The 20,168-nt window shown below is 37.6% G+C and overlaps 1 protein-coding gene across 2 annotated transcripts; it reads left to right on the top strand.

Annotated features, from left to right (window-relative positions):
• The first annotated feature begins 4,163 nt into the window (after positions 1–4,163).
• zic4 (zic family member 4) lies at positions 4,164–11,420 on the top strand. 2 transcript variants are annotated; one of them, XM_006637810.3, is made up of 3 exons: positions 4,164–6,420; positions 6,529–7,146; positions 10,121–11,420. In XM_006637810.3, exons 1-3 carry the CDS (start codon positions 6,000–6,002, stop codon positions 10,555–10,557), a joined length of 1,476 nt encoding a protein of 491 aa, XP_006637873.1. In that variant the 5' UTR covers positions 4,164–5,999; the 3' UTR covers positions 10,558–11,420. The 2 variants fall into 2 exon arrangements, with proteins under 2 accessions (XP_006637873.1, XP_015216754.1); XM_015361268.2 differs by having other exon boundaries at positions 4,165–7,146.
• The last annotated feature ends 8,748 nt before the right edge of the window (positions 11,421–20,168 follow it).

The following is a 20,168-nucleotide window of genomic DNA, read 5'->3' on the forward strand; positions in this document are numbered from 1 at the left end:
CGTCAAGACTAATGGTACAGTCGCTTTCTTTAACATGATAAATGGTCACTATAGAGAAAACTTTGAATGGAAAATTGTTCATTTTAGATTCACGATTCAATCTTTGTCACGTCGATCGGAGTTCTTTCACACATGGAGTCTGAATCGGAGGACAGGGCAGGCGGTGCCTTTGTTGTTGACCAGTCTTTTTTTGTCGCCAGCGAAAATGTAGTTAACGTTTTAGGCGAGTGAGCATTTTGTTTTTATGTAACTAACGCATGAACAGTGTTTTCAGAAACAAATCAAGACCGAGAATGAATCACTAGCTCAATCTTAATGTATTTTTCTCTGAGTTTTTCCCCGCAGGTACCTTAAATACACTTTTACAATAACATTACATACAATAGACCATACCCATGACTGACGATACAAACTTAAGAAAATTCAGTCGCCTTTGCAAAGTTAAAATGTACTCCATATATCCGCATGAGCCTAAATGGGCGCGTTTACAGAAGATCAGTATGTTCACTTCATTTGAATCTCGAGTGTCCAGCGTGCACGTTTTAATTTATAAGACCAGAACTCTGTTGAAAGCTCACGAACTATTTTCTGTCTGTAAACACTCCCAGGCCTGCTCTACCCGCTGCAGAGTGCGTCTGAAATCACTATTATGACTACATTGAAAGAAGTCGGGTGTTGTCATCATCTTGGGCTGAGAGAATGTGTGTGTGTATTAAATGTCTCATTGACGACAGCAAACACTTTGTTGACCTTTCTTTACACTGCCCGTGTTACATTTAACACAGAAGCGGTCACGTTTGTTTGCATTGTTTATCGCCTGTTGATACAGGTACTCAAATACTTTTTGTTTTGCTAATCCTCGTGTTATGTTTTTATTTTAAACCCCCCGTCAATATACATTCAGACAGGCACTTGTATTATAGGCTACATACACTACACTAAACGTACAAAACATTAACGAATGATAAATTGTTTTTTTTCTTTAAAAAAAATACAAACAGTAGAGGTGGTAGTTCCGATTTCATTGCGTCGATTTTATTTTGAATAAAAACAGCTCCTGTATGTCTTATGAATTTACGCCTGCATCTATGACTGGAGAATTTACGCCTTTCTTAGAGGGGTGTGTGTATGTGTAGGGGGGTTATTAATAAACCATTTATCGGTTCTGCTCTTTAGTTTATGCTGCTCTTAGGGTTTTAGAGAGAACATGAATATAGCTTAAAGCTCTTTTGTGCTCTGGCATTATTTGGGGGCAAGTTAAAGCGTAATACAGAGTATAAAAGTTGTGGGTTGTAGAAGTTATCAAGTGGGATTTGCGGCGCTCTCTGCAGGAAACGCAGGCTGCTCGAGTTCAAAGCCACATGCACCGACGTGACATATAAGCCATTAAAATATCATCCTGTCGGCTCATTTCTGCTTCATCATACATTCCCAAACTCTTTCCCGAAAGACCGAAAAGAGGAAATGAAGGATGGTCGTCTTCTTTCTTTTGCATAGTTTAAACGCACATTTCAGACACTGGGAAAAAAATCTGGAAGACATCTTCAACAGGTGGAAAACGGTAAGATAGGCACGCGTATTGAAGTGACTATAGAAGTTGTGACCTCTAAGTTTCCCTTCACGGATGAAAATGAGAATTTACGGAGGTCGCTACAATACCTTTCTTCTGGGAAGGCTGAGCACTCCAGCAAAATCAGAAAAGGTGTGAATTGTGCATTCCTACGATAATGCAATGTGTTGCTCGATTGTTTCTAATTGCTGAAGTACAAATAGTATACAGGCATGCCTCATACTTAGAATATTATATGAAATACAAAAGGTAACTCAAGGCGTTTCTTTTGAACATATGTGATTTGAACAATGTGTGACTTTTGTGGTAGCCCGACCGGTTTTGATAAATCATTTGCAGAAGTATGCCAAGATAATACTTAAGAAAGTGTACAACCGAAGGCTTTGCTTATTAAATGAATGATGTGATTGCGTACATGCCCTGTATTTGAAAAACTGTGATCGGTTTATATAGTGAGTGGCAATCCTTTGAAGGTAGTGCTCTAAAACACAATCAAACTTGACCCTTGAGCACAGTTACACCAATTACAAGTGTGTTTGGGTACGTAGAGAGGCTCGATTAAATTTGATTTTTAAAATGCTGCTTTTAGAATGTATTGCTGTATCTATAATCGAAGCAACGTGGTGTGTGTTTGCAAACGTCTCTGATAAATTGGAACGGTCCTGTTTTTTTGCATTTTTTGAGAGGGGTGGTGAGTGGTGGTATGGTGTGGTGTGGTGTGGGGGTGGCGCTCATTTGGTCTAAACTGGCACATCAAAGTGATTATAAATTTTGTCTTGTATACCGGGGATGTCATTGCGCCGTACAGCTGCGACATTAAACATCTTAATGCAACTTTAATACAACAAACGCACCGAAGAGCAGTCATGTTTTAAACAATGTTTGCTTACTTGGATACGATGTTGAACTGAATGTTTTTGACGGTCACTCCTCTGAAGTATTATAAAAAGTCAAGTTATTAATTATTTGAAGTGCTAGCCCAAAAATGAATTGCTGTTTAAAACTGAAAACTATATTCATTCATCACTTCTTTCATAGAAATATGAAATAATTTTAGATCAGCAATGCTTGTCAAGGACATGATTGAGCAATTAATAAATTTTGGTATCGCCTGAGCAAGTGCTCTGTGCTTTTTTGCGCAAGAAGTCATTCCATCTTTTTTTTTTCGTAAATACGCAATCTGAAACGTTTTGGATGAAAATGATTAGTTTAACATAATTGCAAAAAATACTCAAGGAAAGAAAAGCAATCCAAATAATGAAATAGAACACGCGAATCGGTTTTTTTTTTCGTGGAAAGAATCAACTGATATTGGTATTCCATTGGCCTCGAGAATTCCACATGGATGAAGTAATCAAGAGAAAAAGTAATAAATCTGTGCTGCTCAAACAATTAAACATGAGCAATTCCTCAAAAAGCAAGTCAAATCACACTTTCATTGTACGTACTAAAACACAAATCTGCGACTTCATACTTCCACTGCGTAGGATATACGTTTTACACGTAGTGAAAGAAAGAAATTATGCTTTTTAACAAGATAAGCTAAATGCTCTTAAAACCGCAAGAATCAGAATGCATATTATGAATATTGTAATTGAACACTGTGTTTCTCAGTATGGCACTGACCACCAGGTAATAAAATATTGGCGTGCCACTCTTTCAAGGGGATTTGAGGTTTGCTCGGTCTTTTAGTATTCAATGGTCTTGAAGATGAACAAATAAGTGATTGACTACTTGGAGCAATTTGTCCTATCTCTCCAATGCCTTTGCACAGGCGTTGCAGATTATATGAGCAATATTTGACAAGACTCTAGTGGAAACTATTTGACCTCTGCTTTGGTAGCTTTATATAATTCGTATATTTGTTTACAGCCGAAGTGATAAGAGCAAAAGTTTGACGGAGGTTGGACCACATTAGGTAAGGAAGCCGTTTCTATTGAACAGTCGTACGAAGTCGATTACCTTTAAGTTTGGCATAATTTGTCATGTTATCGTTGTTCTTTTTTATTAATGAAAGAGAAACGGGTCTCTTAAAATTATTTTTTGTAAGATTATTTTGGTTTTATTTAGGAAACCTTATCATTCATATTTAACTTGCTTTTGGAAAGGCAGGGTCTTCGTAGTCTTGGAATATGTCAAATATTAGCTTGTATTATATTACAGGAAAAATCGTCTATTAGGACATCACGTGGGTCTGCAGAGACATTCTGGAATTTTAATGCTTTATAATAAAATATAGAATTCTAGAAGCATTTACCTTTTTATTTTTTTTGTCATTTTGCTACTTTTGATCAGACCCATATAATCCTTAATTATTTGCAACCAGTATGTATCAAATGGTGAGCTAAAATCTAGCCTATTCATTTAGAGCACAATGTAATAGTTTTGGTCATTTGTTCCTATTAATTAAAACCCATTTGATGTAAGGATACATAGAAAACAATGACATTAGGAAACATCTCAATGGTTCTTATTCTACAATTCACAATGCAAATTCTAGCTCTTTTGAAGCAAACCAGATGAATTAAAACTGGCATAACTTGCATATGTTTTGCTGTGTCGCAGATAGAGAGTAACGTAATGGATTTGGAACACGTCTCACCCTTCGCTTTTTTCCTAGATATGCTTATTATTTTTGAGAACCGGTGTGTTTTCAATGGATTTCGCCGCAAGTAACATTTGTCAGTGCTGTGAGACGTTTCCTGCCTATGTAGACTGTTTCAAATGTATAAGGAAATATATAAGTACAAGTTTATTTATAAATATAAAATCGGGACAGAAACTACTGCCGCAAAAGATAATTACATAAAAGATGTAATAAAGAAACTCGGGGTCACTGAAGAGTCTTCATTACATACTTTATAATAATGGAACATTATTTTAAACATCCAGAGAATCTTTCAAAAGGCATTCATTTTAAAGTTCGGATTTGATTGTAGGCCGAGCGAAAGAGCGAATTTCCAAATACCACAGTGCTATGAAGTAAAATCCTTGCAAAAAAACAATGTTCATAAGATACTTAAGCATTTTTATACGATTTTCACATTCAAAAGTACATAAAGCAGGTGTAAAGTTTTTTTAAAAGCGCCCGGTGGGACTATGAAACCCATGTTTCAAAAAGTTTTAGCACTTATTTACGACATATTTCTACATTACTCGCCTTCAACTATGGCATTTTACTCTGCTTTTCTGTTCCTGCTAACTCCTCCTCTTACCCCTTCATTAAGTACCTCCTCCTGTGCTCTTGATCCGTTTAGACTCCGGGCCTGAAACCGACAGGGCTCGTGGACAAAATTACCCTGGATCATAACAACAGGTCCCTTACAGAACCTCTTTCCGGGATAATAGACGACGTTTGCGCTATTCACAAATATAGCGAAACGGATCCCATGACGAAGTGTAAGATTCTGGGGACTGGAGTTGGAGGTCTAGGGCTTTTTTTTAGCATCTTGGTTTCTGCACGTATCTCATTTGAGAAGACGTGGAAGATGGACAAATCTAGTTTAAAGTGTTAAGAAGTGACTCCTTGTTTTTTTTTTTCTGAAAAACTGAGTTTACTGAATTTATTAAGAGTGGGTGAATTTTCCTCCCTTTATCTTACAGACAGATTTTTATCGTGAATGATTTCGATCGTAACAGAAAGAAATGTCCAAAAGTAAAATCTTTAAAAGAGAAAGAACATTACAGGATGTGATTACAAATCACATAGGTAATGAACTTTCCAAACCGTCCAACCTATCGCTAGTTATTTTTTTCCTGAAAGCCAAAAACGCCTTACAAGTCACGCACATTAAGCGGCTTATTTTTTTTACAAGAATTCATTGGAGCAGGCGGTCTGAATACATGTAGTTCTACTTTTTTTTAATTACCCCCCTCCTCCTCCGCGCACACACACGCACGGTTTCGGTAAAAAGCATTTAGAGCAAGTAGAAAGAGCGGTTTGTAACTTAAATAGACTTTAACAGTTCCGTACATATTGTTATAATAATAGTATTACAAAAGAAAATAAACGTTTGGGGGTACTGGAGTTAAAACCACAATACCCTTTGCATAAGAAAAAAAAAATCACTTTTCTTCTGTTGCCTGAGGCTCGGCGCAGGCGCTCTGGTCTCTTGCTGTCGCTAACACATTTTTCTTCACATTGGAAGCTGTCACACGTGACGTCAATCACTGAGCTCTGACCAATTAGAACGCTCGCTGATTGTTTAGCTCCACGGGCTGCAGCGCCGACCATGAATCTCTATTCAGTATCTCAAAGCGTCCTGCTGCTGCCTCTCAACCGAATGGGATTCCACGTAGGCACTGAGATAGAATCTAAACTCTAGAAAGTTTTTTTTTCCAGCGTATATGTTCTATTACTATTAAACGTATTTATCATAATTATTATTATTATTTTGCCTGCTGTCAAGTTATTCTCAAACTAGGAGTAATGAGCGTGGATGCTTTGGGAAACCCAATGATGGACCCCGCGTTCTCCAAACGGAACACGGCGTTGAGATTAGTTGACTTGGCAGGGGCTCACCACCATCACCATCATCACCATACCCCTCAGAGCATGACAGGCTTCCCGGGGTTCAGCAGCCATCCTCACTCAATGGCTCACACGCACCCTGGGGAGATTACTTCAGAACCCCGCCTGGGGCCAAGTCCATTCGGGCCAGAACACATGGGGCACTCCGCGGCCCTCAAACTCAGCCCAGCCCATCATTATTCCCACCACCATCACCACCATAATCATCATATGGCAGGCCACAGTGAAGTTGTCTCCAGTCAAACGGGAGCTTTCGGCCCAGTGCAGGCTGCGGCAGTACCATACTCTATGTCTCACACGGCCCAGGCGCTGACGGCAGGTAGGGAATTCCTAATTCGCAGAGATCTGACAGCTCCAGCCATGCCAGGGCTTACCGATCAGGCTCCTGGTGCAGGTTCTCACCACGGAATGTTTGTCTCAACAACAGGTAGCTACCCTGGACACTATGGTCATCACCCTGAAGCTGGAAACCATAACCTTTTCCCTGGACTCCATCACGAACAACCGCCTAACGGAGCTCCAGGTGGCCAGGCTTTGAATGGACAAATAAGGTTAGGAATACCTGGAGAAATGTACGTTAGGTCTGATCACTTAAGTCAAGTAGCAGGTTCAAGGGCTGATCGGTTTACTGCCTCGCCTCTCCACGGCTACAGCGGCATGAATCTGAATATGAATCTCGGCGCTCACCACCACGGTCCCGGTGCTTTCTTTCGATACATGAGGCAGCCGATCAAGCAAGAGCTCATCTGCAAGTGGATAGAGCCGGAACACGCTGCGAAAAAACTTTGCTCCAAAACTTACAGCACCATGCACGAGCTAGTAACGCACGTTACAGTGGAGCACGTCGGAGGACCAGAGCAAGCGAATCATATCTGTTTTTGGGACGACTGTCCTCGAGAAGGGAAGCCTTTTAAAGCCAAGTACAAACTTGTAAACCACATCCGAGTTCACACGGGCGAGAAACCGTTCCCCTGTCCTTTCCCTGGCTGTGGCAAAGTGTTTGCGAGATCCGAGAACCTAAAGATTCACAAAAGGACGCACACAGGTCAGTAATTTAGCCAAATTTCTTTTAATGGCGTTGTTTTAAATACTCGTGTTAGTATATGGTTGGTGTTGTTTTTTAAGACGACGTTTTGGTGGTTGGAATGTATAGTACCTCTGTCACAAGAGCTGTTGTGTTAAAACGAGATTTGTTTTCAGTGTTATTCCTTCAAGACATCGGAGTAGCTTTCACTTCAAGTCCCATAAAGTGTTAAACTTCACTACTTAAAAATTAAAGACTTAGAAGACCTCTTAATATTCAAAGTTTATCCATTTTAAATATTGAGTTCTATAAGTAATAACGTTTTTTCTTTTAGTGCAAAGCAATATGGAGTAAGCATTTTAATACATTGCGCTAACAACGAGTGATGCACTGTTAAAAAGTATATTTTTGCAGGTGCACTCCAACATGCGTGTAGCAGCAACGCAATTATAGATGTTTTTATCAACTTTATTTTCAGAATCTGCAAAAAAAACAGAGAATGTGATAACATGGCAGGAATGTTCCGAAGCTGAAACATATAGCTTACCAATTGTTACATACCAGGACGTTGTTTTGTAACTATAAGGGCCATGATAATACCTAGACTAAAATTGGAAACTATCAGTGAGTATTTAAAATTTACGGGAATACCCTGTGAAACATCAATAATTACTTTATCAGTAGCCCCTTTGGTGCCTTGCTGCTTATTCCAAAACACTGAGGCCTGTCCTATCTCTCAATAAACGGTGAGAATAAAAGTAAAAATCCAGACAAGTTCTGAGCATATTTTTTTATGCTGCTTCGCGTCATTCTTTCCAATGGCAAGCGGTTTCAACAACCCAATTCATTTCGAAGAGGTAATGACCTGCTAGATTTCCTAATTTGTTTTCTTTGCCCGCAAGGAATAGATCCAGGGATTCTGATAGTGGCGATGTGGAACTAATCGGTATGTCTTTTAATAAGTGTCATTAAGGTACACCATATACATATAATACACCTTTAATTTTCATGCACGGAAATGGTTATTTTTAATCATTGATAGACGTTCTGCAATTACCCGTTGTTCGATTTACAAATAAAACAGCAGAAGAAGCGCTCATGATTTTTGTTCACGCTGACCAGAACACAACAGGTTCTGCGTTAACAGAATGTGGCTCAACTTATCGTTTTGTAACCTGAAACACTTGTCTTGCAAATCAAAAACGTCATTCGAAAAATTAAACAACAGCTTTTAGCAGCCTCGGAAAAGTACCCAGTACAACCCCCCTTCCTCTCAAAAATAAACCAATGCAAGGGTCACATTAGCCTTTTTAAACGATGGCAAAATAATGAAATAACACGATTGTTAATTAAATACAATTGTAAAAGGTAAACATTTGAATCCCCTTTCTATACCATTCCACAGGAATCGATAACAATTTCAGCTCATTTGGATGATTGAAGTGGGGATGACACGTCTACGATATATATAGATACTCATTAATATCTGGGGGAAACTATTTTAAAGAGAGGAATTTTTAGGATTAAAACAACATTCACAGAATAAGCTATCAACAAGGCGGTGAACAATCGTGGACAGATGGAGCACCCGTAACAGCAGGATTCTGAAGGTTTCATGATATCGGCATACAGTGCTCGGCTCTTGTTTGTATAAGTTTCGCTCTGATGTTAATAACTTCCATATTCTATGATTTTGTCATCATGAAATTCGTGGGAAGCAAATTCAGCTGTGCAAGTTAGGCGATTCACAACAAGTGTTTAAAAATGGCGACGGTGGGTACTTGCTCTATTTTTGAACACGTAGGCCCGAGATGTTTTTTGTAAGCCTTTTCCATGCAGTTGCCTTGAACAAAATAGCGAGATATCGTTGCCCCCACGGTATTAAAAAATGAAAGGGATAAGCATTGGAAGTGATTTCTAGCGGGAATGTTTTTCTAGACTCCCGGGAATAGAAAAACCGCTTTTTGTTCGTAGTTACCACACTCTGCAGACCCTGCACAATCTCTGCGTTTATGGATATGGGGTTCCCAGGGGTCCCCTACTTACTACTTGCTTGTAGTACACTAATATCCTTGATTGGCTGTCTCAACCCAACAGCTGAAGGTCAAATTGTTCCTTAACGTGCAACTGTAATTAGACAGCAGTATTGAATATTCTGAGATGCGCTTTTTGATTAATGCTAATGTCTTCAGGTAGTGTTATGTTTTGAAAAGAACACATTCATTAATATAAAGCATCTTGTATTGCAGCAATCGCGAATAGCGTTCGGATGCATACAGTTAACTCTTAAGAGTTCTCTTTATGAATGTATGCGTCTTATCTGAACGAAATACCAGAATGGATTAAACTTTTAACGCTGAAAAAAATAAAATACACAATACTGTAAGCTTTTCAGGGAAGTGAGAGGTATGGATATGAATATTTCGTCGAATTTTGTTTTAAAATAATATTGACGAATTAGGATACAATAGCTCGAGAATTCTCTTCCCATTTTCTAAGTAAATGAAAAAAGAAAGAAAAGACATGTTGTATAAGTTACAGTACCTGCACATGGTGCATGGCTATTTTTTTATTTATTTTCTAAAATGTAGACCCGGAAACCTGTGTATGGCAGCACCCGCATCATTAAAATGAAGTGAAGACATTACTGGACACTGACCACGTCCTCTTATGTGTGGCCAAACCAGGACTATTGTCCTGAAGGTGTTATGCATTGCATTAAACTCTTTGGTTGTCAAGCCATATCTTTTACTAATTAACATATTGCAGCCTCATTCTTTTCTATTCGAAAACAGACACATGCGCCTGAAGACATTTACTTGTCCCGTCGATGACCACGACACTTGCAAGCGAGATTCGGTGGCTTGGACAGATTAAAATGAAATATGACAGTTCACCCCTGAAATAAAGCAGACAAGCAGTGTGGGTGTTTGCATAGCCTATATGTTAGTGCTTCTGCTTCTTGTAATTTTTTTTCCCCTTTTATTTCTTTCAGGAGAAAAGCCTTTTAAATGCGAGTTTGACGGCTGTGATAGACGTTTTGCTAACAGTAGTGACAGAAAAAAGCACTCCCACGTGCACACAAGTGATAAGCCATACAACTGCAAAGTGAGAGGCTGTGATAAGTCCTACACGCACCCCAGCTCCCTAAGAAAACACATGAAAGTGCACTGCAAGTCTCCACCTCCGAGTTCCGGATATGAATCTTCGACTCCTTCCCTCGTCTCCCCTTCTTCGGACTCGGGTCGAGACCCGGCTTCCTCCTCGCACTCCGAGCCCCTCTCCTCTTCTCAAGCTGCTAATTTAAGCGAGTGGTATGTTTGTCACAGTTCGGGAGCAAGTGGCATCCCGACCCCTCCCAGCAAGCCGGCTTCACCAGATTCTGCGGACGTGCCTCCTTACAGGAACCCCGAACCCGGAGACACGTTTTAGGCAGAACCGAACTGCAGACAATATTCAGAAGATTTTCAAAATAACCCGAAAGACAAGAAAAACAGAACAACAACAACAACAACATATTGAACCACCAACTTTTCAGTTCATAGCACTGCCACGCAGATCCCAAAACTGCTAAAAAACAGCTTGACTTCATAAAACTGCTTTGAAAGCAGCTTTGACTGTATGAACTAAAATATGCTGATTATTTCAGCGCCTGTTTTTTATTGGTTCACCACAAGTATTTCAACTAATGTTATGTAAATGCTGTTTTCGCTCTTTTATGTCCATAATTTATTTTTAAACTTGACATAAACACATTTTTGTATTATCGAACCAAAGTGTTTTAATAGAAAATATTGTACATTTGTAAATGGTGATGTTTTCATGTGTAAGTGTGAATAAGAATTTTGTAAAGTGCTATCTTTTCAGTCTTTTGGGGGAAATATTTTTATCGTTTGCTACTGGTTTGTAAAATAAAATTGTAATGAAGCAGTTTCACATAAAAATCACCATTTATACACGGTGTTAGCCGGCATTTAATTTATGGCCAGATTTTGGTCTAAGCATTATACTGTTTGGTATTTAATATTTCTATTTTATCATTACATACTTTACATGACTATTGAAATTTTTAAAAAGACATGTTTTGAGTAACTGTGGGCATTGTGTGTGCTTTTTAAAGATTTGTTCAAAAACTAATTTCGCGACGATGTGATCTCCGAATGTTTAATCTCCGGGTTGTGTACCAAACTGCCTTGTAATTTTGTCAAGTATTTTCAATAAATCGAGTATTATAGTGATAGTATTGTCAAAGCGCACAGGATGTGTAATGTAAAATAAAATTTGTAATAAACAAATACCTGGGACTTTGTGTTTTGTAATGATCACCTTAGCTTTTACTGGATCCATCTCAATTGTGAATATGTATTGGATTTACAGACTCACGCACGCACACAGCTGAAGTCGATTGAGAGCAGGTGATTTCTGTTTTAGCCTTGCTTCTGATTCTTGGCCAAGAAAGTTTTAAAAAACGACTAAGTAAGACGTCCAGGTTTCTTTGCAGGACAAATAAAGTGAGTTTAACATATTACATATAATATACTACATTCCCCAGAAAAGTCCAGAGGGTTGTACAGAAGTACTTATATTCCAAAAGTTTACAAATGTGTGGAATGCTAAAGGAAAATAACTTCAATTTTATCCTATATTTGTAAAGAATATTATATTACTTATACGAACGTTACTGATGATTATTACTACTTGGTCTGCGATGTTGGTGATGTTTTTTTTTAGATTTGAAGTTAAGGATTTCGTTTCAAAATATGTAGAATATGAAGAATATTTTAGAAACGAAAACCTCACATAGTGCCTAGAATTTTCAATATCATCGAACTTTGGCATTCTGTAAAATCTGTGAGGACAGTGATGAAAAATAAACATAGACCTATGCCAATGTATGCGTATATTTGTCCGAATCCTAACTCTTTTAAAATATTTCCCGTGTATATAATACTTGTCCTTTAAGAACATTATGTTGTTAAAAGAGTACGAGAGTTCTTAAATCTCAAATTTCCTATTTTCTTGAGATAGAAGTCTCTCCATTTTCTCTGAAGGTAATCTAGGCAGCGACAGCTGAAAAGCTTGAATATTCTCGTTCAGACTTCAAAGAAGTTTTTTTCTACAAAGAAGTATTTCTTCTCAACGGTGAATCTTCATGGTGAGTTAGGATTTCTATGGCAATAGCCGAGTCAAACTCAAATAGTGAAGGCGTGCGTCTGTACACCGCGGTGTTTTTTAAAGAATAGAATATTTACTGTGTACAGACTTACTCTTGCTCTAACCGTATCTTCGTGCTAGTTTCACGTTTTCTATAGTATTTTCGTTTAGCTACCTGTATTAAAATAGTGCATATAAACTATTTCGGTTCATAATGACAACACATCACAACGTCATTAGGTAGAAAAACAACGCCCAAATTCAAGAGTCAGTTAACTTTTGTTTTTCTTTCTGCTGGAATCAGAGGGAATCAGAGGGAGTTGATGGAAACTTTGTAAAGCAACGGAAATGTTCTTAAGCAAAGAAAGCGAGAGAAAGGTCGTGCTAAGCTCACGAGTGCTTGAGGAGACCGAATTTGGAGTTGAAAGGTATAAGTTTTATGGCGTTGTACCATGCCACGTTGGGGTCTCTATGGTAATGGAGAAAACTATATCAAAAACCTTTTCTAGCGAGATAAATTTGATTCGAGCAGTCTCTTAATGCTCCTTTGTACCAACTTTCGTGAGCGCGCATACCACCAACATCATCACCCCTCCTCCAAATACATATAAATAACTTCGCAGTATGTGTGTGTCTGTGTATGACCTGACACTTGTGTTTCTCACAATTGTTGAGAGGAAGCTCTAGAACAAATACATAGCTTTTTTAACAAAAATATGAGGTACATTAGTCTTATTTTTTGTGTGTGCGTGATCTGCGCCAAGCGTACGCGACGCATTTCCTGTTCAAACCTCGAGTCTTCTGTAAGAGATATCTTCCACATTTAGTTGTATTTAAAACGCCAAAGCGTTCAGTGTTGCCTTATTTTCCCTATGTTTACAGGCATACGGGGGCGTACAGCCCGTTTAATCCGTGATAAGTAACTATTATTATGATTTAACTTGCTTTATTTGGAAATAAAGGAGCCGTGATATATGGTAAGGGGGTGGGTGGATACGGACTTTCTGGACAGATACGTTTCGAGTTTGTCTTTTAGTAATTGTCTTGTTGTTTATTTTATCCAAGTACCCTAATGAATAGGACAAAAATAAACATGGCGAAAAAATAACCAAACAGTTGATTCCTCTTTAGTGCCAGCTCTTGTGTGCGAATAAAAAGGATGGTTCGGTCTCAATTGAACCGAGGAGTCTTTGAAGTGGGAGTTATTATCTGAAGAATTCTTGCTTGTCGTCTAAACGACGTTGATGACACGGAAAGCGTTCTTTGTCACTGATTTGTTCTCCTCTTCTCTGTGGAGACGTCTCAGGCTTTAACTCTCAACCGTTACAAAAGGGATGAAAGAAGAAAAATACTAAAAGCAACTCTAGCACTTAGGGGCAACGTTGAATATTTAAAAATTGTACAACCCGCATTATAATGGCCTATTCAGATGTATATGTTTGTAGTAAGCATATACAGTATATATATATACATTAGGCATGGTGTATACAAAACTAAAATCTATTTTCATATGCATTTCCAGAAAAGGTGGCATGACGAGAGGGATAAAAAGTAGTGGAGTCATAACCCGCCTAGAAGGCCTTATGGTATTAATACGGCGATATACATTAATCTGCAACAGGAGAAAAAAAAACTGATAACACTTCGAAACGTGTTTTTATAAAAGTGACTGTATATCAGTTTAGACATTAGACATATTTAGAGCTTATTCTAAAAGTAAAACTTAATTAACCTCCAGGAAAGGTTAAACACCTAAACGCTACGCATCGGCCAGTCGTACGTTTAGATGTGCAGTATTAGTAGAATCTGTTGGTTTATTTCATAGCTGTTTTGGTTTTTTTTGTGTGTCAAATTAAAACTCATTGCATGCTTTACAAAGTGTATGCTGTGCGATGTGTATGCTGTAAGTGGATGCTGAGAACTAGTTGCAGTTGTGAACCGCGTAACATTAAATGTGTTCAAACACAGAAAACAAGACACAACATACGCTCGAATACACACAACTGCGTCTAAAATAATTTTGTTGTTTTTATTGCATCATTGTCCTTGTTTTAATACCATGTTGTAAAATGCAGTAATATACAAATGTATAGGAATAGGCTATAATAAGTAATAAACACAGATTTTGACACTAACCTACTTTTTAACTCATAATCTGCAATATTAGGTGATTTGTTTAATACTTGGATAAATATGCTTTTACTTGACAAGTGAAAGACAGGACATAAAAAATGTTGGAAAAAAACTTTAAATTCAACAATACATTCCTACCCTATTACATCACAGTATATTGCACCTCAGAACTAAATATTCACTTTTTAGTTGCAGTCTTTACGTGAATGAAGCTGGTTATGTACGTTTCGTGTACTTCCAAATAACGTTTTGTGTTTTATATATTTTGGTTTTGTAATGAACAGCTTTTACTACTTTTGATGTAAGTCTGCGAAAATCTATATGTACAGTATATGCCACATTTTATAGTCTTCATTGTTCTCATTATAGACCTTAAAGAATGCCACCACGGTGACAAAGAATCAATTCGACTGGAACCTGCATTCAGGCTCAATAGGTTTAATACAGTTCTTCTTTCTCGGTGATGGTTTCCAAATAATCAAACAATAAGTGTATGCACCTAACATATTTACAGAAGTGGCTCCTATAGAAAGAAGTGTAAGAGAACTGTGTAATACATATATACGTATGTGTGCATATCTGAGCATAGCCGTATTTTAATGATGATTTATCAAAAGACCGTTATATTTAAAAATCCCAGAAATCTTAAGGATTGTAAAAACCGGAAGTTCACTGCTTCTTAATGATGTACACAAGTTCATAGTTCCTTCAACTTGATGAGGATATCAAAGTTGACTATAGTCAACAAAAGAAGGAAAGGCCTCTTGGACAGCATGGTGAGAGACGTGTGGCCGTCATTAGTGGCTCTTTTATTGACACAGGCTTTTCTTTCTCATCTTTGACAAAGCATTTTGGTGGGATTCATCCCCTGTTGCTTCCTATCATCAACCACATCACTACTTCTTGAGAGCATTAATTAACGTCTATTCATTGATAACCGCTGACAACAGTGCAATGTATGGGCAAGAGCTGTGACCCTTACATAATTTCTCGCACAGACAAAGCACTCGTAAACGGAATAAAACGGAACCAGAGACCGAAAATACCATTCATACTTGTTTACATTTTCATTTTGCTTGATAGGATGATATTTACAGACGTGCAGTGGTGTAGACAAATCTGATATTTTTCTACTTGATGTAAAATTGCTTGCTACTCTAAACTCGCATGTTTTTTTTTGCATGTTTCATGCACTTACGTTGAGGTCAATCCATATGTCTGAGCGAATCCATGGGTAGCTACATTTTGGTGAACTGTTCTTAGCCAGAGTACTGTACCAAACAAAGCCAAAGTCATCTTTCAGCTCGTGGATCTGCTCCCACTACTGTATTTTCAGGCATGTCGTCCTCACTCATGGACTTCTACTACTCACACTGTGCGATCGTTCGGTTCAAATTCAGGACTCAGCATTGACTTCGTAATTGTATTCTTTGAGTAACAGTAGTTCTGTGTTACTTACATCGTTTGTGATTACCATGTGCATCTTTGGATCAAAATAATTTTTATCAGTACTACTCCGATGGTCCATTGATGTGGATTCAATGCATCGTTATATACAAAAATATATCAATAATATGATATATTATATATAATAAATACAATGATGATATTATGCGTTTTCTAAGTATTAAGTCATTTTACGTTCTAATTTGAGTCGATCGGTTGACAGTATGCTAAGCCAAGAAGTCTAAATACTGTAAATACGCAAATTAATAACGTCGCTCTGTGCTTTTGGATTTGTTACAAAAGTAAATCAAGAATCTATCATGCCCTTGACTGACAAATCCAATCTCTTGTCAGTTTACCACGTTTTAACAAGAAATTTGGCGCAGGGATCGTGTTATATGGAACCATGAGACACATATCAGGCATTTCTTTCAAAGTCACTAAAAGGTCACTTAGTAAAGAAGATGAAACAGGTTCATCTACCACACATCTTGACCTCTAGGAATGTGTAGTTGAAACAAACCTCGACTATAGTACACGGATTAAGGAAGACGTGTATGAGTATCCATATTCTTTCATTTTAATAACATAACACGGATACAAATGGAAGTTATACTCTTCTGTTTATTCTGCAATAGAAGAATCAAGCCATTTCGTACTTCTATTTTTTAACAGAATGTGACCTTTCAGGGCTGTTACAGAATACCGAGACTCATTTGAGTGTGAAATATCATTTCATTGTAAAATAATGAAAGCGGTAATCCTACTTCCGGAAACTGTCTTGCATTATTTAACAAGACCCTTTTAATAGGGGATTAGCGGGGCCCAAGAAAAGAATTTCTGTGGCCTATTCAACGTCTTATTTTATGTTATAATTACAAGCTATGGAGCTGCCTGAATTAGCATGCAGAAATCATCAGGCAGGTGTTATTCCAAATATATAAATATATTAATTAGCGATTGGTAAGGACGTGGTGGAATACAAAGGAAAGGGGAAAACCGTCCATTTCTCTTAAAATGGACGTTTCCATGTCCGCTCACATTGTCCTTAGTTGATTGGCTGACGACATATTTCATGTTGAAAACACATGATAAAATTATATATAGACTACAGCTGGATCTGTAGACTTGGTTCTAGAAGATATATGGATGTTAAAAACAGGCTGCTCAATATATCGCACTCCGATTAGAATTCCGTTGGAAAGGATCTGCGACAAACAAGCAATACCCTAAACTACAAATTCCACACTCTGTGTCATTTTCAATAGGTATTTACACAAATACTGTAAACTGTGAGTTATACATACGTGCATGTTCATGCATAGGTATTTCTACAGACATTTGTATTGTGGATGTAGAGGTAATGGAAAAAAATGGAATGGAAAACCCACACAACATGCACGGATCAGGATACACACTTCCAAAGGAACACTGTGCGTTCAAGATCGCACCGATCCATACTTTTCTCTAAGGAACATCTTTGGGAGTACTTTCAGTTTAAAATAAATCTATCCTCAAACCATACAAATTTAAATCGGCTATATAATAATCTAAAACAATATCCACTTGATGTTTAATCTTATTAATGCTTATAGTTTGCGTTATAAATGCAATTCATTATATATATATATTTCTTTAACCAAGTGACACAAAATACACAAAGAATTTGTTCTGATGTTCAAAAACATCTGCGATATTTTTTCATATCTATATTAGAATATGCTCCTACAACAATACGCTACAACAATTCCTTCCCAAAGTCTTTGAAAACTGTTTTTAAGGATAGCATTTAAAATCAACTCAAAAGCTATTAATCTGTCTCCGTACTCGGTCAGTTTAACATGCTGGAGATGATTCATTTTTAAAAGATGCCAAAATGACAGATGCAGGCTATGAGAATGGCGAGGGAAAAGAATGACAGGATTAATTTCGCTTACAGTTCCTTCACGTTCAAAATGGCAAACTCAGGCTTTGGAGCAGCTTTTCATGGATATTTGTAAATGTATAGTAAACATGTGTCACTCAGATACGCTGTCCAAATACTTTGAAAAGGGTCTGACATTTATAACCTGCTGCATCCCTTAAATGATAAAAATGAACGTATTCGAATATGTTTTCATGACGTGTAGATTCATCTTATCGAAGGAATTGTTCAAATCAATTTGCTTTTCTGTGGTTGCCATTATGTTTAAATCTTTAGTGTACCCACCCCAGAATACCAGACCGCGTCATACACACAGTAAATGCTAAAGATGGTTCTAAATTGTTATTGTAACGTTTGTTTTAAAAAGTATCGATCCGGCATATTTAAAAAAAAAAACATTAAAAATGTATTTAGCTTGCCTTGGAATATACAATGGATTGTCAATTCACATAGCTTTACTGTTTATGCAACTTAATCTCCCCTGCTTAATTTTATCTTTGCTTTTCCTTACCTGCAAGACAAGCAAGTTATATATTTATTAGCATTTCAGTGCACACAATGTTCCCCACTGGCTTCACACAGCTGGGACGGCTGTTTAACAGCAGGGTCCTGTCGTGCATAAGAATTTTAGAAAAAAATGTTTTAAACGCCCCCCCCTCCAACACACACCCGCCCCCACTCCCCGAACCGAGTTCCTTCTCTACCCCTAACTTTAGAAACGGGGCAAGGCTAAGGAATCCCCCAAAAACATTTTCATTTTTTTTCAAATAATTCAACAATAATTAATACAACACCATATTCTGCAAATCCCATTTTGACTAATCTCAGATCTCTGCATCGACTACGTGCATTTTTCCCAACACGTGCTAAAAACATGCTTTAGGGATGCATTATTGTCCATCGAGACTCCATATTGCACTTTTAAGCTTTAAATCATAGTTTTCATTCTACATTTGGGTAAGAATGGTCCCGTGAGCAAATTTTCGCGAGCTACTGAAAACCCTTTACTCGAACTTAGATTAATTCTTTGGAACTATGTAATCACTTTAATACATAATATCTTGCCACGCTTCGAGTGTCTTTGTGAATAAGTCAGACTGCTGCCCTACAGCCCATAAAGAGAGGTTCACGACCAAGTTTGTAAAATCATATTCAATCTGTGGATTGAATGCCGTTAGTTCGTGAAACATGGTCCGGGAAACACGTTCTTATACCCACAAAGTTACACAAGTGCCTTTAATGAAAACTGAAGTCTTTAAGGTTTAACGAATATGAAGAAAATGCACACGCACTATACTCTTTACAGCAATTTAAGAATAAGGATATTATCGCACTCCAAATTATCACGCGCCAAATTATTTTGCTTTCATGGATGAAAGGGCTTTCTCCAATGTAAATCAGGCGTCTTAGTTATTAAGTCTGAACACTAATCTCTAACAACCTTTACATAATGTGGCAGAATGTGCCGCACTACGTCGCACCTGCACTTTGAATAGAGGCTCCTTTTCAATGTAAGACACGCTTGTTGGCCTGGAGTCTCAAAGCAGTTGTCTGAATAAGTCAGGCTCCCCGAATGCCCATACTTATTTTCTTTTTCTTCTTTGATCCCCAGATTTTCCTCCCTAATTTGTTCTTATAGTTTGCAACAAGCCCTGTCTACTTAGTATTAAAATGTGCGTCAAGAGAGTATATGAACAGTTTGAAGGTACAGAAGGATCCTAGCATCTCACCCTGGACTTCTGTAAATTGAATTTTTACTAATAGTATTTATGCGTTTAATTGTAATTAAATGCTTTATTTCCATCCAGTTTAAAGCATCAAGGACGTTTTGATCATAGACATGATCTCAATTTAATGAGTCATTTTATGGCCGTAAAAAATAGAGATGGAATGGTATCATAGCATAGTTGGATTTTGGGGGAGCTGGTTAACCACTCACCAACCAAATTCAAGATGTTGCAACCTCGAGCTTGTCATTTCAGAGTCGTCGTTTTTTTAGAATTTGATAATATTGGTTGGTTTATCTCATTTTGCACCCTTTTCTTACCATTACATACATTTTGGTTAATATCGCAGTATCAAAAAGAAAACATTCGCTACTTTCTGGATATTAAACAAGTCACATGCTTTCATTTAAAACGAGACACACACTTGTGCTCACACAAAGTCCTAGTTGTGTACGCCAGGTATGACCATTTTGACTACCAATCGTTTTAGTTTGAGGCAATCAGTTATAATGCATTCATCCTAACACAATATATTTTAAAACACCAACAATAAAAAATTAAACATTGAGTTCTATCTGATCACCTTCTGGATCTCTTCAAATTTGACTTAATCCAAGTTTAGGTATTGCAGCAGTCGTCTCCTGTGATCTAGAATGTGC

This window comes from Lepisosteus oculatus, chromosome 13 (assembly GCF_040954835.1).
Source record: "Lepisosteus oculatus isolate fLepOcu1 chromosome 13, fLepOcu1.hap2, whole genome shotgun sequence".
Lineage (NCBI taxonomy): Eukaryota > Metazoa > Chordata > Actinopteri > Semionotiformes > Lepisosteidae > Lepisosteus > Lepisosteus oculatus.